The sequence below is a fragment of the Eleutherodactylus coqui genome, chromosome 1 (genome assembly GCF_035609145.1).
Source record: "Eleutherodactylus coqui strain aEleCoq1 chromosome 1, aEleCoq1.hap1, whole genome shotgun sequence".
Taxonomy (NCBI): domain Eukaryota; kingdom Metazoa; phylum Chordata; class Amphibia; order Anura; family Eleutherodactylidae; genus Eleutherodactylus; species Eleutherodactylus coqui.
The window spans coordinates 4,223,696-4,246,949 of record NC_089837.1 but is presented as its reverse complement, the minus strand read 5'-3'; the positions used below and the strand labels follow the sequence as shown (position 1 = coordinate 4,246,949).

The following is a 23,254-nucleotide window of genomic DNA, read 5'->3' as shown; positions in this document are numbered from 1 at the left end:
GGGATTTATTACAGGATCCAGGGATTTATTACAGGATTCAGGGATTTATTACAGGACCCAGGCATTTATTACAGGACCCGGGGATTTATTACAAGACCCGGGATTTATTACAGGACCCGGGGATTTATAACAAGACCCGAGATTTATCACAGGATCCAGGGATTTATTACAGGACCCAGGGATTTATTACAAGACCCGGGATTTATTACAGGATCCAGGGATTTATTACAGGATTAAGGGATTTATTACAGGATCCAGGGATTTATTACAGGATTCAGGGATTTATTACAAGACCCGGGATTTATTACAGGACCCGGGGATTTATTACAAGACCCGGGATTCATTACAGGACCCGGGGATTTATTACAAGACCCGAGATTTATTACAGGATCCAGGGATTTATTACAGGATCCAGGGATTTATTACAGGATCTGGGGATATATTACAAGACCCGGGATTTATTACAGGACCCGGGGATTTAGTACAGGACCCGGCATTAATTACAGGACCCGGGGATTAATTACAGGATTAAGGGATTTATTACAAGACCCGGCATTTATTACAGGACCTGGGGATTTATTACAAGACCCGGGATTTATTACAGGATCCAGGGATTTATTACAGGATTAAGGGATTTATTACAGGACCCGGGATTTATTACAGGACCCAGGGATTTATTACAGGATCCAGGGATTTATTACAGGATTCAGGGATTTATTACAGGATCCAGGATTTATTACAGGACCCGGGATTTATTATAGGACCCAGGGATTTATTACAGGATCCAGGGATTTATTACAGGATCCAGGATTTATTACAGGACCCGGGTATTATTACAGGACCGAGGGATTTAATACAGGACCCGGGATTTATTACAGGACCCAGGGATTTATTACAGGATCCAGGATTTATTACAGGACCCGGGATTTATTACAGGATTCAGGGATTTATTACAGGATTCAGGGATTTATTACAGGATCCAGGATTTATTACAGGACCCGGGATTTATTATAGGACCCAGGGATTTATTACAGGATCCAAGGATTTATTACAGGACCGAGGGATTTATTACAGGACCCAGGGATTTATTACAGGATCCAGGGATTTATTACAGGACCCGGGATTTATTACAGGATCCAGGATTTATTACAGGACCCGGGATTTATTATAGGATCCGGGATTTATTACAGGATCCGGGATTTATTGCAGGACCCAGGGATTTATTACAGGATCCAGGGATTTATTACAGGATCCAGGGATTTATTACAGGATTCAGGGATTTATTACAGGACCCGGGATTTATTACAAGACCCGGGATATATTACAGGACCCGGGGATTTATTATAGGACCCGTCATGATCGTTTTATGGATGTAGGGTTACAGAATGATGTAAACAGGTCAGTTTGTCATCAATCAGTGAGGATCACATGGCCTCAGATATAATCACACCAACCTGCAGAAGTAGCAGCGGCCCAGAAAATAACTGACACTGCAGGAGAATGGACAGGCTGGACAGTGGGCAACCCTGCTGCAGAGATGTGTGCCCGACGCCAGCGCTGCCTGGATGTTTAGAGGAGTGTCCATATCTCCAGACGCGTGTGCTCAGCCGTATCTCTCATCTTGCAGCCTGAAGTCCCGCTCTCCCTTCCCTCTGACTGCAGCCTGTAGTCTTTCTTCTCCCTGCCTGCAGTCCCCCTCTCTCTGCCGTCAGCTTGTAGTCCCCTCTCCCTTCTCTCTGCCTGCAGCCTGTAGTCTCCCTTCTCCCTTCCTGCAGCCTGTAGTCTCCTTTCTCCCTGCCTGCAGCCTGTAGTCTCCCTTCCTGCAGCCTGCAGTCTCCCTTCTCCCTTCCTGCAGCCTGTAGTCTCCTTTCTCCCTGCCTACAGCCTGTAGTCTCCCTTCCTGCAGCCTGCAGTCTCTCTTCTCCCTGCCGGCAGTCTGTAGTCTCCCTTCTTCTTGCCTGCAGTCTGTAGTTCCTCTCTCCCTTCCTGCAGCCTGTAGTCTCTCTTCTCCCTGCCTGCTGTCTGTAGTCTTCCTTCTTCCTGCCTGCTGCCTGTAGTCTTCCTTCTTCCTGCCTGCAGTCTGTAATCTCCCTTCTTCCTTCCTGCAGCCTGTAGTCTCCCTTCTTCCTTCCTGCAGCCTGTAGCCTCCCTTCTCCCTCCCTGCAGCCTGTAGTTCCCCTCTCCCTGCCCACAGCCTCTCTTCTTCCTGCCTGCAGTCTGTTGTCTCCCTTCTCTCTGGCTGCAGCCTGTAGTCTTTCTTCCCCCTGCCTGCAGTCTGTAGTCTCTTTTCTCCCTGCCTGCTGCCTGCAGTCTGTAGTTCCCCTCTCTCTGCCTGCAGCCTGTAGTCTTTCTTCTCCCTGCCTGCAGTCTGTAGTCTCGTTTCTCCCTGCCTGCAACCTGTAGCCTTTTTTCTCTCTCTGCCTGCAGTCTGTAGTCTCTTTTCTCCCTGCCTGCTGCCTGCAGTCTGTAGTTCCCCTCCCTCTGCCTGCAGCCTCCCTTCTTCCTGCCTGCAGTCTGTAGTCTCCTTTCTCCCTGCCTGCAGCCTGTAGCCTTTTTTCTCTCTGCCTGCAGCCTCCATTCTTCCTGCATGCAGTCTGTAGTCTCCCTTCTTCCTGCCTGCAGCCTGTAGTCTCCCTTCTTCCTGCCTGCAGCCTGTAGTCTCCCTTCTTCCTGCCTGTAGTCTCTTTTCTCCCTGCCTGCAGCCTGTAGTCTTTTTTCTCCCTGCCTGCAGCCTGCAGTCTCTTTTCTCCCTTCCTGTAGTCTGTAGTTCCCCTCTCTCTGCCTGCAGCCTCCCTTCTTCCTGCCTGCAGTCTGTAGTCTCCCTTCTCCCTGCCTGCAGTCTGTAGTCTCCCTTCTTCCTGCCTGCAGTCTGTAGTCTCCCTTCTTCCTGCCTGCAGCCTGTAGTCTCCCTTCTCCCTGGCTGCAGTCTGTAGTCTCCCTTCTCCCTGGCTGCAGCCTGTAGTCTTTCTTCTCCCTTCCTGCAGCCTGTAGTTCCCATCTCCCTGCCTGCAGCCTGTAGTTCCCCTTCCTGGAGCCTGTAGTCTCTCTTCTCCCTGCCTGCAGTCTGTAGTGTCCCTTCTTCCTGCCTGCAGCCTGTAGTTCCCATCTCCCTGCCTGCAGCCTGTAGTTCCCCTCTCTCTGCCTGCAGCCTCCCTTCTTCCTGCCTGCAGCCTGTAGCCTTTTTTCTCCCTGCCTGCAGCCTGTAGTTCCCATCTCCCTGCCTGCAGCCTGTAGTTCCCCTTCCTGGAGCCTGTAGTCTCTCTTCTCCCTGCCTGCAGTCTGTAGTGTCCCTTCTTCCTGCCTGCTGCCTGTAGTCTTCCTTCTTCCTGCCTGCAGTCTGTAATCTCCCTTCTTCCTTCCTGCAGCCTGTAGTCTCCCTTCTCCCTGGCTGCAGCCTGTAGTCTCCCTTCTTCCTGCCTGCAGCCTGTAGTCTCCTTTCTCCCCTCCTGCAGTCTGTAGTTCCCCTCTCTCTGCCTGTAGTCTCCCTTCTTCCTTCTTCCTGCCTGCAGCCTGTAGCCTTTTTTCTCCCTGCCTGCAGTCTGTAGTTCCCCTCTCTCTGCCTGCAGCCTGTAGCCTTTTTTCTCCCTGCCTGCAGTCTGTAGTTCCCCTCTCTCTGCCTGCAGCCTGTAGTCTTTCTTCTCCCTGCCTGCAGTCTGTAGTCGCCTTTCTCCCAGCCTGCAGCCTGTAGCCTTTTTTTCTCTCTGCCTGCAGTCTGTAGTCTCTTTTCTCTCTGCCTGCTGCCTGCAGTCTGTAGTTCCCCTCCCTCTGCCTGCAGCCTCCCTTCTTCCTGCCTGCAGTCTCTAGTCTCCCTTCTCCCTGCCTGCAGCCTGTAGCCTTTTTTCTCTCTGCCTACAGCCTCCATTCTTCCTGCCTGCAGTCTATAGTCTCCCTTCTTCCTGCCTGCAGCCTGTAGTCTCCCTTCTTCCTGCCTGTAGTCTCTTTTACCCCTGCCTGCAGCCTGCAGTCTCTTTTCTCCCTGCCTGCAGCCTGTAGTCTCCTTTCTTCCTGCCTGCAGTCTGTAGTCTCCTTTCTCCCTGCCTGCAGCCTGTAGCCTTTTTATCTCTCTGCCTGCAGCCTCCATTCTTCCTGCCTGCAGTCTGTAGTCTCCCTTCTTCCTGCCTGCAGCCTGTAGTCTCCCTTCTTCCTGCCTGTAGTCTCTTTTCTCCCTGCCTGCAGCCTGTAGTCTTTTTTCTCTCTGCCTGCAGCCTGTAGTCTCCTTTCTCCCTGCCTGCAGCCTGTAGCCTTTTTTTCTCTCTGCCTGCAGCCTCCCTTCTTCCTGCCTGCAGTCTGTAGTCTCCCTTCTTCCTGCCTGCAGTCTGTAGTCTCCCTTCTTTCTGCCTGCAGCCTGTAGTCTTTCTTCTCCCTTCCTGCAGCCTGTAGTTCCCATTCCTGCAGCCTGTAGTCTCTCTTCTCCCTGCCTGCAGTCTGTAGTCTCCCTTCTTCCTGCCTGTAGTCTGTAGTCTCTTTTCTCCCTGGCTGCAGCCTGTAGTCTTTCTTCTCCCTGCCTGCAGCCTGTAGTTCCCATTCTTCCTGCCTGCAGCCTGTAGTCTCCCTTCTTCCTGCCTGCAGCCTGTAGTCTTTCTTCCCCCTGCCTGCAGTCTGTCGTCTCCTTTCTCCCTTCCTGCAGTCTGTAGTTCCCCTCTCTCTGCCTGCAGCCTCCCTTCTTCCTGCCTGCAGCCTGTAGCCTTTTTTCTCCCTGCCTGCAGCCTGTAGTCTCCCTTCTCCCTGCCTGCAGCCTGTACTCTCCCTTCTTCCTGCCTGTAGTCTTTTTTTCTCCCTGGCTGCAGCCTGTACTCTTTCTTCTCCCTGCCTGCAGTCTGTAGTCTCCTTTCTCCCTGCCTGCAGCCTGTAGCCTTTTTTTCTCTCTGCCTGCAGTCTGTAGTCTCTTTTCTCCCTGCCTGCTGCCTGCAGTCTGTAGTTCCCCTCCCTCTGCCTGCAGCCTCCCTTCTTCCTGCTTGCAGTCTGTAGTCTCCCTTCTCCCTGCCTGCAGCCTGTACTCTCCCTTCTTCCTGCCTGCAGCCTGTACTCTCCCTTCTTCCTGCCTGTAGTCTTCTTTTCTCCCTGGCTGCAGCCTGTACTCTTCTTCTCCCTGCCTGCAGTCTGTAGTCTCCTTTCTCCCTGCCTGCAGCCTGTAGCCTTTTTTCTCTCTGCCTGCAGCCTGTAGTCTCCCTTCTTCCTGCATGCAGTCTGTAGTCTCCCTTCTTCCTGCCTGTAGTCTCTTTTCTCCCTGCCTGCAGCCTGCAGTCTCTTTTCTCCCTGCCAGCAGCCTGTAGTCTCCCTTCTTCCTGCCTGCAGTCTGTAGTCTCCTTTCTCCCTGCCTGCAGCCTGTAGTCTTTCTTCTCCCTGCCTGCAGTCTGTAGTTCCCCTCCCTCTGCCTGCAGCCTCCCTTCTTCCTGCCTGCAGTCTGTAGTCTCCCTTCTTCCTGCCTGCAGCCTGTAGTCTCCCTTCTTCCTGCCTGCAGCCTGTAGTCTCCCTTCTTCCTGCCTGCAGCCTGTAGTCTCCCTTCTTCCTGCCTGTAGTCTCTTTTCTCCCTGCCTGCAGCCTGTAGTCTTTTTTCTCTCTGCCTGCAGCCTGCAGTCTCTTTTCTCCCTTCCTGCAGTCTGTAATTCCCCTCTCTCTGCCCGCAGCCTCCCTTCTTCCTGCCTGCAGTCTGTAGTCTCCCTTCTTTCGGCCTGCAGCCTGTAGACTTTCTTCTCCCTTCCTGCAGCCTGTAGTTCCCATTCCTGCAGCCTGTAGTCTCTCTTCTCCCTGCCTGCAGTCTGTAGTCTCCCTTCTTCCTGCCTGTAGTCTGTAGTCTCTTTTCTCCCTGGCTGCAGCCTGTAGTCTTTCTTCTCCCTGCCTGCAGCCTGTAGTTCCCATTCTTCCTGCCTGCAGCCTGTAGTCTCCCTTCTTCCTGCCTGCAGCCTGTAGTCTCCCTTCTTCCTGCCTGCAGTCTATAGTCTCCCTTCTCCCTGGTTGCAGCCTGTAGTCTTTCTTCCCCCTGCCTGCAGTCTGTCGTCTCCTTTCTCCCTTCCTGCAGTCTGTAGTTCCCCTCTCTCTGCCTGCAGCCTCCCTTCTTCCTGCCTGCAGCCTGTAGCCTTTTTTCTCCCTGCCTGCAGCCTGTAGTCTCCCTTCTCCCTGCCTGCAGCCTGTACTCTCCCTTCTTCCTGCCTGTAGTCTTTTTTTCTCCCTGGCTGCAGCCTGTACTCTTTCTTCTCCCTGCCTGCAGTCTGTAGTCTCCTTTCTCCCTGCCTGCAGCCTGTAGCCTTTTTTTCTCTCTGCCTGCAGTCTGTAGTCTCTTTTCTCCCTGCCTGCAGCCTGTAGTCTCCCTTCTTCCTGCCTGCAGTCTGTAGTCTCCTTTCTCCCTGCCTGCAGCCTGTAGTCTTTCTTCTCCCTGCCTGCAGTCTGTCGTCTCCTTTCTCCCTTCCTGCAGTCTGTAGTTCCCCTCTCTCTGCCTGCAGCCTCCCTTCTTCCTGTCTGCAGCCTGTAGCCTTTTTTCTCCCTGCTTGCAGCCTGTAGTCTCCCTTCTCCATGCCTGCAGCCTGTACTCTCCCTTCTTCCTGCCTGCAGTCTGTAGTCTCCTTTCTCCCTGCCTGCAGCCTGTAGTCTTTCTTCTCCCTGCCTGCAGTCTGTCGTCTCCTTTCTCCCTTCCTGCAGTCTGTAGTTCCCCTCTCTCTGCCTGCAGCCTCCCTTCTTCCTGTCTGCAGCCTGTAGCCTTTTTTCTCCCTGCTTGCAGCCTGTAGTCTCCCTTCTCCATGCCTGCAGCCTGTACTCTCCCTTCTTCCTGCCTGTAGTCTTTTTTTCTCCCTGGCTGCAGCCTGTAGTCTCTTTTCTCCCTGCCCGCAGCCTGTAGTCTCCCTTCTTCCTGCCTGCAGTCTGTAGTCTCCCTTCTCCCTGCCTGCAGCCTGTAGCCTTTTTTCTCTCTGCCTGCAGCCTCCATTCCTCCTGCCTGCAGTCTGTAGTCTCCCTTCTTCCTGCCTGCAGCCTGTAGTCTCCCTTCTTCCTGCCTGTAGTATCTTTTCTCCCTGCCTGCAGCCTGTAGTCTCTTTTCTCCCTTCCTGCAGTCTGTAGTTCCCCTCTCTCTGCCCGCAGCCTCCCTTCTTCCTGCCTGCAGTCTGTAGTCTCCCTTCTTCCTGCCTGCAGCCTGTAGTCTCCCTTCTCCCTGGCTGCAGCCTGTAGTCTTTCTTCTCCCTGCTTGCAGCCTGTAGTTCCCCTCTCCCTGCTTGCAGCCTGTAGTTCCCCTTACTGCAGCCTGTAGTCTCTCTTCTCCCTGCCAGCAGCCTGTAGTCTCCCTTCTTCCTGCCTGCAGCCTGTAGTCTCCCTTCTCCCTGGTTGCAGCCTGTAGTCTTTCTTCTCCCTGCCTGCAGTCTGTCGTGTCCTTTCTCCCTTCCTGCAGTCTGTAGTTCCCCTCTCTCTGCCTGTAGTTCCCCTCTCTCTGCCTGCAGCCTGTAGTCTCCCTTCTCCCTGCCTGCAGCCTGTACTCTCCCTTCTTCCTGCCTGTAGTATTTTTTTCTCCCTGGCTGCAGCCTGTAGTCTCCTTTCTCCCTGCCTGCAACCTGTAGCCTTTTTTCTCTCTCTGCCTGCAGTCTGTAGTCTCTTTCCTCCCTGCCTGCTGCCTGCAGTCTGTAGTTCCCCTCCCTCTGCCTGCAGCCTCCCTTCTTCCTGCCTGCAATCTGTAGTCTCCTTTCTCCCTGCCTGCAACCTGTAGCCTTTTTTCTCTCTCTGCCTGCAGTCTGTAGTCTCTTTCCTCCCTGCCTGCTGCCTGCAGTCTGTAGTTCCCCTCCCTCTGCCTGCAGCCTCCCTTCTTCCTGCATGCAGTCTGTAGTCTCCCTTCTTCCTGCCTGCAGCCTGTAGTCTCCCTTCTTCCTGCCTGCAGCCTGTAGTCTCCATTCTTCCTGCCTGTAGTCTCTTTCCTCCCTGCCTGCTGCCTGCAGTCTGTAGTTCCCCTCCCTCTGCCTGCAGCCTCCCTTCTTCCTGCCTGCTGTCTGTAGTCTCCATTTTTCCTGCATGCAGTCTGTAGTCTCCCTTCTTCCTGCCTGCAGCCTGTAGTCTCCCTTCTTGCTGCCTGTAGTCTCTTTTCTCCCTGCCTGCAGCCTGCAGTCTCTTTTTTCCCTGCCTGCAGCCTGTAGTCTCCCTTCTTCCTGCCTGCAGCCTGTAGTCTCCCATCTTCCTGTCTCACTGACCAAAGAATATGTCTAGGGTAATATAGTAAATGGTAGGCAGGGAGGAGGGAGATGCAGCTGCAGCCTGTCCTCCCTGTCTTGGAGACTGCATGCTGTAGGGCGAGGCAGCTTATTGGCTTAGAGCACACAGCACAACTTTGACATCACACTAAAAAGAGCTGGCCCCTGAGGAGCAAGGGGAAGGGGGAACACCCAAAATCTGCAGCTTACACCCACAATTTCTCATGGCCCCACCTCTGGAGCAGCAGGAGGAGGATACATGTGTAATATTGGGTATTGTGACTGGAGGCGATAACTATTATATCCACGGCTTCTGGTATTGTGACTGCACACGTGGTTCTGGATTTATGCAAGGAAGCCATTGCTCACCTAATGATGCGTCGTAGGCATGACCGTCATTTACCAAGAGCTTGTCGAATGGAATAGTTCCAGGCTCTGTTATTGGATACGTGAGTGCAGCCGAGAAGGAGATATGAGGAACGTCAGGTAGATCACCGATGGGACCTGAAATACAAAGTAGCGGTTCTACAGGGTGGATACACAGACACTTCACTGTGGTCCTCAAACATAGAGCACATGGAGGTGTAAGGGGGGTCTAGACACTCGGTAGGCTTCCTAGTAATTACTGACCCATCAGGACATCTACAGTATATCTGTTGTGCTGTCCATGTATGTCATAATATAGAGGTAATATCTGATGTTCTGTATATCTATGTAATGATATGGATGTAATATCTGATGTTCTGTACATCTATGTGATGATATGGAGGTAATATCTGCTGTTCTGTATATCTATGTGATGATATGGAGGTAATAGCTGATGTTCTGTGTATCTATGTGATGATATAGAGATAATATCTGATGTTCTGTGTATCTATGTGATGATATAGAGGTAATATCTGATGTTCTGTACATCTATGTGATGATATGGAGGTAATAGCTGATGTTCTGTGTATCTATGTGATGATATAGAGGTAATATCTGATGTTCTGTACATCTATGTGATGATATGGAGGTAATATCTGCTGTTCTGTATATCTATGTGATGATATAGAGGTAATAGCTGATGTTCTTCTGTCCACATATAAGATGATATAGTGGTTTTATCTGCTGTTCTTCTATCCAAGTATGTAATGATATAGTAATGATATCTGCTGTTCTCCCATCCATGTATATGATTCAATCCTATATCATTTCATACATGGATGGGTGAATAGCAGATATTACCCAATCTATCATTACAAACATAGTCAGGGGAACAGCAAATATTACCACTTTCATCCATGTATGTGATGATGTAGAAGTGATATCTCCTGGTCTCCATGGATATGTATGTGATGATATAGTGGTGGTATCTGCTGGTCCTGTGTCCATATATGTGATGATATAGTGGTGATATCTGCTGGTCCCCTGTCCATGTCTGTGATGATATAGTGGTGGTATCTGCTGGTCCCCTGTCCATGTATGTGATGATATAGTGGTGGTATCTGCTGTTCTCTGTCCATGTATGTGATGATATAGTGGTGGTATCTGCTGTTCTCTGTCCATGTATGTGATGATATAGTGGTGGTATCTGCTGTTCTCTTGTCCATGTATGTGAAGATATAGTGGAGGTATCTGCTGGTCCTGTGTCCATATATGTGATGATATAGTGGTGATATCTGCTGGTCCCCTGTCCATGTCTGTGATGATATAGTGGTGGTATCAGCTGGTCCTGTGTGCATATATGTGATGATATAGTGGTGATATCTGCTGGTCCCCTGTCCATGTATGTGATGATATAGTGGTGGTATCTGCTGTTCTCTTGTCCATGTATGTGAAGATATAGTGGAGGTATCTGCTGGTCCCTTGTCCATGTATGTGATGATATAGTGGTGGTATCTGCTGGTCTTCTGTCCATGTATGTGATGATATAGTGGTGGTATCTGCTGGTCTTCTGTCCATGTATGTGATGATATAGTGGTGGTATCTGCTGGTCTTCTGTCCATGTATGTGATGATATAGTGGTGGTATCTGCTGGTCCCTTGTCCATGTATGTGATGATATAGTGGTGGTATCTGCTGGTCTTCTGTCCATGTATGTGATGATATAGTGGTGGTATCTGCTGGTCTTCTGTCCATGTATGTGATGATATAGTGGTGGTATCTGCTGGTCTTCTGTCCATGTATGTGATGATATAGTGGTGGTATCTGCTGGTCCCTTGTCCATGTATGTGATGATATAGTGGTGGTATCTGCTGGTCTTCTGTCCATGTATGTGATGATATAGTGGTGGTATCTGCTGGTCCCCTGTCCATGTATGTAATGATATAGAGGTGGTATCTGCTAGTCCCCTGTCCATGTCTGTGATGATATAGTGGTGGTATCTGCTGGTCCCCTGTCCATGTATGTGATGATATAGTGGTGGTATCTGCTGGTCCCCTGTCCATGTATGTAATGATATAGAGGTGGTATCTGCTGGTGCCCTGTCCATGTCTGTGATGATATACTGGTGGTATCAGCTGGTCCCCTGTCCATGTCTGTGATGATATAGTGGTGGTATCAGCTGGTCCCCTGTCCATGTCTGTGATGATATAGTGGTGGTATCTGCTGGTCCCCTGTCCATGTCTGTGATGATATAGTGGTGGTATCTGCTGATCCCCTGTCCATATATGTGATGATATAGGGGTGATAAAATCTACACCTCTCTCTTGTCATACAGCCTGTATATTCTTTATTATAGCCGTCTCACCTTGTTCTCCTGGAAATCCTAAAAAAAACAAAACACAAAAAAGCATCAACAAAAGAATAAATGTCTACAGATGTGGCCATATATGTACAAGGGTCCATCACTAGAAGATAACCGCAGCTGGTAGTAATAGTGTCCACTGGCCTCATGTAATATCTAAGACCACACCACCCATATAATATAATCCGTCTGATCATGACTCAATGGATAGTCTTGGATTGTTGCATGGAATGGAGGACCTTGAACCCAACACTTATACCCAAACCTAATCATGGAGCGCAGACGCCAGCCGGCTAACCCATAACCCGTCACTATGTGCACCACGTATCACACCAGCTACATGCAGACCCCATCACATGCACTTCTATATGTCCCCTGCCATGGAGAGCTCTCACCTGGTGGTCCGACAGGTCCTTCCTTTCCAGAAGGTCCAGCTTTCCCAGGTGGTCCCTGAGGGCCTGGAGGGCCTTGTGGTCCTGTTTTCCCAGTTTCCCCAGGAGGACCTGGTAGACCTAACAATATAGAAGAATCTGGTTAATTGTAATGCTGAATCCTGACAGGCGACTTCCATTTATAACTGTGTCCTGATTGCTACACAGCATACAAGTGAGGCAGATGTCTTGGGAGATAAAGCACCAGTATGGCGCTATAATGTGGTACTGGGGTGGGTGTATGGCTGTATAATGCAGTACTGGGGTGGGTGTATGGCAATATGATGTAATACCGGGGTGGGTGTATGGCTGTATAATGCAGCACTGGGGTGGGTGTATGGCAGTATGATGTAATACCAGGGTGGGTGTATGGCTGTATAATGCAGCACTGGGGTGGGTGTATGGCAGTATGATGTAATACCGGGGTGGGTGTATGGCAGTATAATGCAGTACCGGGTTGGGTGTATGGCAGTATGATGTAATACCGGGGTGGGTATATGGCAGTATGATGTAATACCGGGGTGGGTGTATGGCTGTATAATATACTGGGGTGATTGTATGGCAGTATGATGTAATACCGGGGTGGGTGTATGGCTGTATGATGTAGTACAGGGGTGGGTGTATGGCAGTATGATGTAGTACTTGGGGTGGGTGTATGGCTGTATGATGTAGTACCGGGGTGGGTGTATGGCTGTATAATGCAGTACTGGGGTGGGTGTATGGCTGTATGATGTAGTACCCGGGGTGGGTGTATGGCTGTATGATGTAGTACCGGGGTGGGTGTATGGCAGTATGATGTAGTACAGGGGTGGGTGCCTGGCAGTATGATGTAGTACCCGGGGTGGGTGTATGACAGTATGATGTAGTACCGGGGTGGGTGTATGGCAGTATGATGTAATACCGGGGTGGGTGTATGGCTGTATGATGTAATACCAAGGTGGGTGTATGGCTGTATGATGTAATATCGGGGTGGGTGTATGGCTGTATGATGTAATACCAAGGTGGGTGTATGGCTGTATGATGTAGTACCGGGGTGGGTGTATGGCTGTATGATGTAGTACCGGGGTGGGTGTATGGCAGTATGATGTAATATCGGGGTGGGTGTATGGCAGTATGATGTAATACCGCGGTGGGTGTATGGCAGTATGATTTAGTACCAGGTTGGGTGTATGGCAGTATGATGTAGTACCCAGGGTGGGTGTATGGTAGTATGATGTAGTACCCGGAGTGGGTGTATGGCAGTATGATGTAGTACTGGGGTGGGTGTATGACAGTATGATGTAGTACCGGGGTGGTTGCATGGCAATATGCTGTAGTACTGGGGTGGGTGTATGGCTGTATGCTGTAGTACCGTGGTGTGTGTATGGCAGTATCATGTAATACCCGGAGTGGGTGTATGGCAGTACGATTTAGTACCAGGTTGGGTGTATGGATGTATAATGTAGTACCTGGGGTGGGTTTATGGCAGTATGATGTAATACCAAGGTGGGTGTATGGCTGTATGATGTAGTACCGGGGTGGGTGTATGGCAGTATGATGTAATACCGGGGTGGGTGTATGGCAGTATGATGTAATACCGGGGTGGGTGTATGGCAGTATGATTTAGTACCAGGTTGGGTGTATGGCAGTATGATGTAGTACCCAGGGTGGGTGTATGGCAGTATGATTTAGTACCAGGTTGGGTGTATGGATGTATAATGTAGTACCTGGGGTGGGTGTATGACAGTATGATGTAGTACCGGGGTCGGTGTATGGCTGTATGATGTAGTACTGGGGTGGGTGTATGGCTGTATGATGCAGTACCCGGGGTGGGTGTATGGCAGTATGATGTAGTACCCGGGGTGGGTGTATGGCAGTATAATGCAGTACCGTGGTGGGTGTATAGCAGTATAATGCAGTACCGGGGTGGGTGTATGGCAGTATGATGTAATACCGGGGTGGGTGAATGGCAGTATGATGTAGTACCGGGGTGGGTGTATGGCAGTATGATGTAATACCGGGGTGGGTGTATGGCTGTATGATGTAGTACCGGGGTGGGTGTATGGCAGTATAATACAGTACCGGGGTGGGTGTATGACTGTATGATGTAATACCGGGGTGGGTGTATGACATTATGATGTAGTACCGGGGTGGGTGTATGGCAGTATAATACAGTACCGGGGTGGGTGTATGGCAGTATGATGTAATACGGGGTGGGTGTATGGCAGTATGATGTAATACCGGGGTGGGTGTATGGCATTATGATGTAGTACCGAGGTAGGTGTATGGCAGTATGATGTAGAACTGGGGTGGGTGTATGGCTGTATGATTTATTACCAGGTTGAGTGTATGGCAGTATGATGTAGTACCCGGGGTAGGTGCATGACAGTATGATGTAGTACCGGGGTGGGTGTATGGCAGTATGATGTAATACCGGGGTGGGTGTATGACAGTATGATGTAGTACCGGGGTAGGTGTATGGCAGTATGATGTAGAACTGGGGTGGGTGTATGGCCGTATGATTTATTACCAGGTTGGGTGTATGGCAGTATGATATAGAACCCGGGGTGGGTGCATGACAGTATGATGTAGTACCGGGGTGGGTGTATGGCAGTATGATGTAATACCGGGGTGGGTGTATATCAGTATAATGCAGTACCGGGGTGGGTGTATGGCAGTATGATGTATTACCGGGGTAGGTGTATGGCAGTATAATGCAGTACCGGGGTGGGTGTATGGCAGTATGATGTAATACCGGGGTGGGTGTATGGCAGTATGATGTAGTACCGGGGTGGGTGTATGGCTGTATGATGTAATACCAAGGTGGGTGTATGGCAGTATGATGTAATACCGTGGTGGATGTATGGATGTATGATGTAATACCGGGGAGGGTGTATGGCAGTATGATGTAATACCGTGGTGGGTGTATGGCTGTATGATGTAGTACTGGGGTGGGTGTATGGCACTATGATGTAATACCGGGGTGGGTGTATATCAGTATAATGCAGTACCGGCGTGGGTGTCTGGCAGTATAATGCAGTACCGGGGTGGGTGTATGGCAGTATGATGTAATACCGGGTTGGGTGTTTGGCAGTATGATGTAGTACCGGGGTGGGTGTATGGCAGTATGATGTAGTACCGGGGTGGGTGTATGGCATTATGATGTAGTACCGGGTTGAGTGTATGGCAATATGATGCAGTATGGGGATGAGTGTATGGCAGTATGATGTAATACCGGGGTGGGTGTATGACATTATGATGTAGTATTGGGGTGGGTGTATGGCAGTTTGATGTACTACTGGGGTGGGTGAATGACAGTATAATGCAGTACCGGCGTGGGTGTCTGGCAGTATAATGCAGTACCGGGGTGGGTGTATGGCAGTATGATGTAATACCGGGTTGGGTGTTTGGCAGTATGATGTAGTACCGGGGTGGGTGTATGGCAGTATGATGTAGTACCGGGGTGGGTGTATGGCATTATGATGTAGTACCGGGTTGAGTGTATGGCAATATGATGCAGTATGGGGGTGAGTGTATGGCAGTATAGTGTAGTACTGGGATGAGTGTATGGCTGTATAATATAGCGCCAAGGTGAGTGTATGGTGGTATTATGTAGTATCTGGTTGAGTGTATGGCTGCATAATGCAGCACTGGAGTGGGTGTATGGCAGTATGATGTAGTACCCAGGGTGGGTGTATGGCTGTATGATGTAGTACCCGGGGTGGGTGTATGGCAGTATGATGTAGTACCCGGGGTGGGTGTATGGCAGTATGATGTAGTATCCGGGGTAAATGTATGGCAGTATGATGTAATACCGGGGTCAGTGTATGGCAGTATGATGTAGTACCCGGGGTGGGTGTATAGCTGTATGATATAGTACCCGGGGTGGGTGTATGGCAGTATGATGTACTACTGGGGTGGGTGTATGACAGTATGATGTAGTATTGGGGTGGGTGTATGGCAGTTTGATGTACTACTGGGGTGGGTGAATGACAGTATGATGTAGTACCCGGGGGGGGGGGGGGTGTATGACAGTATGATGTAGTACCGGGGTGGGTGTAAGGCAGTATGATGTAGTACCCGGGGTGGGTGTATGGCAGTATAATGCAGTACCGGGGTGGGTGTATGGCAGTATAATGCAGTACCGGGGTGGGTGTATGACAGTATGATGTAGTACCCAGGGTGGGTGTATGGCTGTATGATGTAGTACCTGGGGTGGGTGTATGGCAGTATGATGTAGTACCGGGGTGGGTGTATGTCAGTTAGATGTAATACCGGGGTCAGTGTATGGCAGTATGATGTAGTACCCGGGGTGGGTGTATAGCTGTATGATATAGTACCCGGGGTGGGTGTATGGCAGTATGATGTACTACTGGGGTGGGTGTATGACAGTATGATGTAGTATTGGGGTGGGTGTATGGCAGTTTGATGTACTACTGGGGTGGGTGTATGACAGTATGATGTAGTACCCGGGGGGGGGGGGTGTATGACAGTATGATGTAGTACCGGGGTGGGTGTAAGGCAGTATGATGTAGTACCCGGGGTGGGTGTATGGCAGTATAATGCAGTACCGGGGTGGGTGTATGGCAGTATAATGCAGTACCGGGGTGGGTGTATGACAGTATGATGTAGTACCCAGGGTGGGTGTATGGCTGTATGATGTAGTACCTGGGGTGGGTGTATGGCAGTATGATGTAGTACCGGGGTGGGTGTATGTCAGTTAGATGTAATACCGGGGTGGGTGTATGGCAGTATGATGTAATACGGGGTGGGTGTATGGCAGTATGATGTATTACCGGGGTAGGTGTATGGCAGTATAATGCAGTACCGGGGTGGGTGTATGGCAGTATGATGTAATACCGGGGTGGGTGTATGGCAGTATGATGTAGTACCGGGGTGGGTGTATGGCAGTATGATGTAATACCGGGGTGGGTGTATGGCTGTATGATGTAGTACCGGGGTGGGTGTATGGCAGTATAATGCAGTACCGGGGTGGGTGTATGGCAGTATGATGTAATACCGGGTTGGGTGTATGGCAATATGATGTAGTATGGGTATGTGTGTATGGCAGTATGATGTAATACCGGGGTGGGTGTATGACATTATGATGTAGTACCGGGGTTGGTGTATGGCATTATGATGTAGTACTGGGGTGGGTGTATGGCAATATCATGTAGTACCGGGTTGGGTGTATGGCAATATGATGTTGCATGGGGGTGAGTGTATGGCAGTATAGTGTAGTACTGGGGTGAGTGTATGGCTGTATAATATAGAGCCAAGGTGAGTGTATGGTGGTATTATGTAGTATCTGGTTGAGTGTATGGCTGCATAATGCAGCACTGGGTGGGTGTATGGCAGTATGATGTAGTACCCGGGGTGGGTGTATGGCAGTATAATGTAGTACCGGGGTGGGTGTATGGCAGTATGATGTAATACCGGGGTGGGTGTATGGCAGTATGATGTAATATGGGGTGGGTGTATGGCAGTATGATGTAATACCGGGGTGGGTGTATGGCAGTATGATGTAGTACCGGGGTAGGTGTATAGCAATATGATGTAGTACTGGGGTGGGTGTATGGTGTATGATTTAGTACCAGGTTGGGTGTATGGCAGTATGATGTAGTACCCAGGGTGGATGTATAGCAGTATGATGTAGTACTGGGGTGGGTGTATGGCAGTATGATGTAGTACCGGGGTGGGTGTATGGCATTATGATGTAGTACCCGGTTGAGTGTATGGCAATATGATGCAGTATGGGGATGAGTGTATGGCAGTATGATGTAATACCGGGGTGGGTGTATGACATTATGATGTAGTACCGGGGTGGGTGCATGGCAATATGATGTAGTATGGGGGTGAGTGTATGGCAGTATAGTGTAGTACTGGGGTGAGTGTATGGCTGTATAATATAGCGCCAAGGTGAGTGTATGGTGGTATTATGTAGTATCTGGTTGAGTCTATGGCTGCATAATGCAGCACTGGAGTGGGTGTATGGCAGTATGATGTAGTACCCAGGGTGGGTGTATGGCTGTATGATGTAGTACCCGGGGTGGGTGTATGGCTGTATGATGTAGTACCCGGGGTGGGTGTATGGCAGTATGATGTAGTACCCGGGGTGGGTGTATGGCAGTATAATTAGTACCGGGGTGGGTGTATGGCTGTATAGTATACTGCGTTGAATGTATGGCAGTATGATGTAATACCGGGGTCAGTGTATGGCAGTATGATGTAGTACCCGGGGTGGGTGTATGGCTGTATGATGTAGTACCCGGGGTGGGTGTATGGCACTATGATGTACTACTGGGGTGGGTGTATGACAGTATGATGTAGTATTGGGGTGGGTGTATGGCAATATGATGTACTACTGGGGTGGGTGTATGACAGTATGATGTAGTACCCGGGGGGGGGGGGGGTGTATGACAGTATGATGTAGTACCGGGGTGGGTGTAAGGCAGTATGATGTAGTACCCGGGGTGGGTGTATGGCAGTATAATGCAGTACCGGGGTGGGTTTATGGCAGTATAATGCAGTACCGGGGTGGGTGTATGACAGTATGATGTAGTACCCAGGGTTAGTGTATGGCAGTATGATGTAATACCGGGGGGGGGGGGGTATGGCTGTATGATGTAGTACCGGGGTGGGTGTATGGCAGTATAATGCAGTACCGGGGTGGGTGTATGACTGTATGATGTAATACCGGGTTGGGTGTATGGCAATATGATGTAGTATGGGTATGTGTGTATGGCAGTATGATTTAATACCCGGGTGGGTGTATGACATTATGATGTAGTACCGGGGTTGGTGTATGGCATTATGATGTAGTACTGGGGTGGGTGTATGGCAGTATGATGTAATACGGGGTGGGTGTATGGCAGTATGATGTAGTACCCAGGGTGGGTGTATAGCATTATGATGTAGTACTGGGGTGGGTGTATGGCAATATGATGTAGTATCGGGTTGGGTGTATGGCAATATGATGTTGCATGGGGGTGAGTGTATGGCAGTATAGTGTAGTACTGGGGTGAGTGTATGGCTGTATAATGTAGTATCTGGTTGAGTGTATGGCTGCATAATGCAGCACTGGGTGGGTGTATGGCAGTATGATGTAGTACCCGGGGTGGGTGTATGGCAGTATAATGTAGTACCGGGGTGGGTGTATAGCTGTATGATGTAGTACCCGGGGTGGGTGTATGGCAGTATAATGTAGTACCGGGGTGGGTGTATGGCTGTATGATGTAGTACCCGGGGTGGGTGTATGGCAGTATAATGTAGTACCGGGGTGGGTGTATGGCAGTATGATGTAATACCGGGGTGGGTGTATGGCAGTATGATGTAATATGGGGTGGATGTATGGCAGTATGATGTAATACCGGGGTGGGTGTATGGCAGTATGATGTAGTACCGGGGTAGGTGTATAGCAGTATGATGTAAAACTGGGGTGGGTGTATGGCTGTATGATTTAGTACCAGGTTGGGTGTATGGCAGTATAATGTAGTACCCAGGGTGGGTGTATAGCAGTATGATGTAGTACTGGGGTGGGTGTATGGCAGTATGATGTAGCACCGGGGTGGGTGCATGGCAGTATGATGTAATACCGGGGTGGGTGTATGACAGTATGATGTAATACCGGGGTGGGTGTATGGCAGTATGATGTAATACCGGGGTGGGTGTATGGCAGTATGATGTAATACCGTGGTGCGTGTATGGCAGTATAATGCAGTACCGGGGTGGGTGTATGGCAGTATGATGTAATACCGGGTTGGTATACGGCAGTATGATGTAGTACCGGGGTAGGTGTATAGCAGTATGATGTAGTACTGGGGTGGGTGTATGGTGTATGATTTAGTACCAGGTTGGGTGTATGGCAGTATGATGTAGTACCCAGGGTGGGTGTATAGCAGTATGATGTAGTACTGGGGTGGGTGTATGGCAGTATGATGTAATATGGGGTGGGTGTATGGCAGTATGATGTAATACCGGGGTGGGTGTATGGCAGTATGATGTAGTACCGGGGTAGGTGTATAGCAGTATGATGTAATACCGGGGTGGGTGTATGGCAGTATGATGTAATATGGGGTGGGTGTATGGCAGTATGATGTAATACCGGGGTGGGTGTATGGCAGTATGATGTAGTACCGGGGTAGGTGTATAGCAGTATGATGTAGTACTGGGGTGGGTGTATGGTGTATGATTTAGTACCAGGTTGGGTGTATGGCAGTATAATGTAGTACCCAGGGTGGGTGTATAGCAGTATGATGTAGTACTGGGGTGGGTGTATGGCAGTATGATGTAGCACCGGGGTGGGTGCATGGCAGTATGATGTAATACCGGGGTGGGTGTATGACAGTATGATGTAATACCGGGGTGGGTGTATGGCAGTATGATGTAATACCGGGGTGGGTGTATGGCAGTATGATGTAATACCGTGGTGCGTGTATGGCAGTATAATGCAGTACCGGGGTGGGTGTATGGCAGTATGATGTAATACCGGGTTGGTATACGGCAGTATGATGTAGTACCGGGGTAGGTGTATAGCAGTATGATGTAGTACTGGGGTGGGTGTATGGTGTATGATTTAGTACCAGGTTGGGTGTATGGCAGTATGATGTAGTACCCAGGGTGGGTGTATAGCAGTATGATGTAGTACTGGGGTGGGTGTATGGCAGTATGATGTAATATGGGGTGGGTGTATGGCAGTATGATGTAATACCGGGGTGGGTGTATGGCAGTATGATGTAGTACCGGGGTAGGTGTATAGCAGTATGATGTAATACCGGGGTGGGTGTATGGCAGTATGATGTAATATGGGGTGGGTGTATGGCAGTATGATGTAATACCGGGGTGGGTGTATGGCAGTATGATGTAGTACCGGGGTAGGTGTATAGCAGTATGATGTAGTACTGGGGTGGGTGTATGGTGTATGATTTAGTACCAGGTTGGGTGTATGGCAGTATGATGTAGTACCCAGGGTGGATGTATAGCAGTATAATGTAGTACTGGGGTGGGTGTATGGCAGTATGATGTAGTACCGGGGTGGGTGTATGGCATTATGATGTAGTACCCGGTTGAGTGTATGGCAATATGATGCAGTATGGGGATGAGTGTATGGCAGTATGATGTAATACCGGGGTGGGTGTATGACATTATGATGTAGTACCGGGGTGGGTGTATGGCAATATGATGTAGTATGGGGGTGAGTGTATGGCTGTATAATATAGCGCCAAGGTGAGTGTATGGTGGTATTATGTAGTATCTGGTTGAGTCTATGGCTGCATAATGCAGCACTGGAGTGGGTGTATGGCAGTATGATGTAGTACCCAGGGTGGGTGTATGGCTGTATGATGTAGTACCCGGGGTGGGTGTATGGCTGTATGATGTAGTACCCGGGGTGGGTGTATGGCAGTATGATGTAGTACCCGGGTTGGGTGTATGGCAGTATAATTAGTACCGGGGTGGGTGTATGGCTGTATAGTATACTGCGTTGAATGTATGGCAGTATGATGTAATACCGGGGTCAGTGTATGGCAGTATGATGTAGTACCCGGGGTGGGTGTATGGCTGTATGATGTAGTACCCGGGGTGGGTGTATGGCACTATGATGTACTACTGGGGTGGGTGTATGACAGTATGATGTAGTATTGGGGTGGGTGTATGGCAATATGATGTACTACTGGGGTGGGTGTATGACAGTATGATGTAGTACCCGGGGGGGGGGGGGTGTATGACAGTATGATGTAGTACCGGGGTGGGTGTAAGGCAGTATGATGTAGTACCCGGGGTGGGTGTATGGCAGTATAATGCAGTACCGGGGTGGGTTTATGGCAGTATAATGCAGTACCGGGGTGGGTGTATGACAGTATGATGTAGTACCCAGGGTTAGTGTATGGCAGTATGATGTAATACCGGGGGGGGGGGGGGTGTATGGCTGTATGATGTAGTACCGGGGTGGGTGTATGGCAGTATAATGCAGTACCGGGGTGGGTGTATGACTGTATGATGTAATACCGGGTTGGGTGTATGGCAATATGATGTAGTATGGGTATGTGTGTATGGCAGTATGATTTAATACCCGGGTGGGTGTATGACATTATGATGTAGTACCGGGGTTGGTGTATGGCATTATGATGTAGTACTGGGGTGGGTGTATGGCAATATGATGTTGCATGGGGGTGAGTGTATGGCAGTATAGTGTAGTACTGGGGTGAGTGTATGGCTGTATAATGTAGTATCTGGTTGAGTGTATGGCTGCATAATGCAGCACTGGGTGGGTGTATGGCAGTATGATGTAGTACCCGGGGTGGGTGTATGGCAGTATAATGTAGTACCGGGGTGGGTGTATAGCTGTATGATGTAGTACCCGGGGTGGGTGTATGGCAGTATAATGTAGTACCGGGGTGGGTGTATGGCTGTATGATGTAGTACCCGGGGTGGGTGTATGGCAGTATAATGTAGTACCGGGGTGGGTGTATGGCAGTATGATGTAATACCGGGGTGGGTGTATGGCAGTATGATGTAATATGGGGTGGATGTATGGCAGTATGATGTAATACCGGGGTGGGTGTATGGCAGTATGATGTAGTACCGGGGTAGGTGTATAGCAGTATGATGTAGTACTGGGGTGGGTGTATGGCTGTATGATTTAGTACCAGGTTGGGTGTATGGCAGTATAATGTAGTACCCAGGGTGGGTGTATAGCAGTATGATGTAGTACTGGGGTGGGTGTATGGCAGTATGATGTAGCACCGGGGTGGGTGCATGGCAGTATGATGTAATACCGGGGTGGGTGTATGACAGTATGATGTAATACCGGGGTGGGTGTATGGCAGTATGATGTAATACCGGGGTGGGTGTATGGCAGTATGATGTAATACCGTGGTGCGTGTATGGCAGTATAATGCAGTACCGGGGTGGGTGTATGGCAGTATGATGTAATACCGGGTTGGTATACGGCAGTATGATGTAGTACCGGGGTAGGTGTATAGCAGTATGATGTAGTACTGGGGTGGGTGTATGGTGTATGATTTAGTACCAGGTTGGGTGTATGGCAGTATGATGTAGTACCCAGGGTGGGTGTATAGCAGTATGATGTAGTACTGGGGTGGGTGTATGGCAGTATGATGTAGTACCGGGGTGGGTGTATGGCATTATGATGTAGTACCGGGTTGAGTATATGGCAATATGATGCAGTATGGGGATGAGTGTATGGCAGTATGATGTAATACCGGGGTGGGTGTATGACATTATGATGTAGTACCGGGGTGGGTGCATGGCAATATGATGTAGTATGGGGGTGAGTGTATGGCAGTATAGTGTAGTACTGGGGTGAGTGTATGGCTGTATAATATAGCGCCAAGGTGAGTGTATGGTGGTATTATGTAGTATCTGGTTGAGTCTATGGCTGCATAATGCAGCACTGGAGTGGGTGTATGGCAGTATGATGTAGTACCCAGGGTGGGTGTATGGCTGTATGATGTAGTACCCGGGGTGGGTGTATGGCTGTATGATGTAGTACCCGGGGTGGGTGTATGGCAGTATGATGTAGTACCCGGGGTGGGTGTATGGCAGTATAATTAGTACCGGGGTGGGTGTATGGCAGTATGATGTAATACCGGGGTCAGTGTATGGCAGTATGATGTAGTACCCGGGGTGGGTGTATGGCTGTATGATGTAGTACCCGGGGTGGGTGTATGGCACTATGATGTACTACTGGGGTGGGTGTATGACAGTATGATGTAGTATTGGGGTGGGTGTATGGCAATATGATGTACTACTGGGGTGGGTGTCTGACAGTATGATGTAGTACCCGGGGGGGGGGGTGTATGACAGTATGATGTAGTATCGGGGTGGGTGTATGGCAGTATAATGCAGTACCGTGGTGGGTTTATGGCAGTATAATGCAGTACCGGGGTGGGGTATGACAGTATGATGTAGTACCCAGGGTTAGTGTATGGCAGT

At 49.8% G+C, this 23,254-nt stretch overlaps 1 protein-coding gene across 3 annotated transcripts in view; it reads right to left on the bottom strand.

The window, feature by feature from the left end:
• Positions 1-23,254, bottom strand: part of EMILIN1 (elastin microfibril interfacer 1) — a 66,246-nt gene that overhangs the window by 2,572 nt on the left and 40,420 nt on the right. For all 3 annotated transcript variants that reach the window (XM_066594305.1, XM_066594307.1, XM_066594306.1), the window contains 3 exons: positions 11,285-11,401; positions 10,893-10,910; positions 8,532-8,666 (listed from right to left, as the gene is read on the bottom strand). In XM_066594305.1, the coding sequence (XP_066450402.1) occupies positions 8,532-8,666; positions 10,893-10,910; positions 11,285-11,401 (270 nt within the window). The remainder of the gene's footprint in view (positions 1-8,531; positions 8,667-10,892; positions 10,911-11,284; positions 11,402-23,254) is intronic.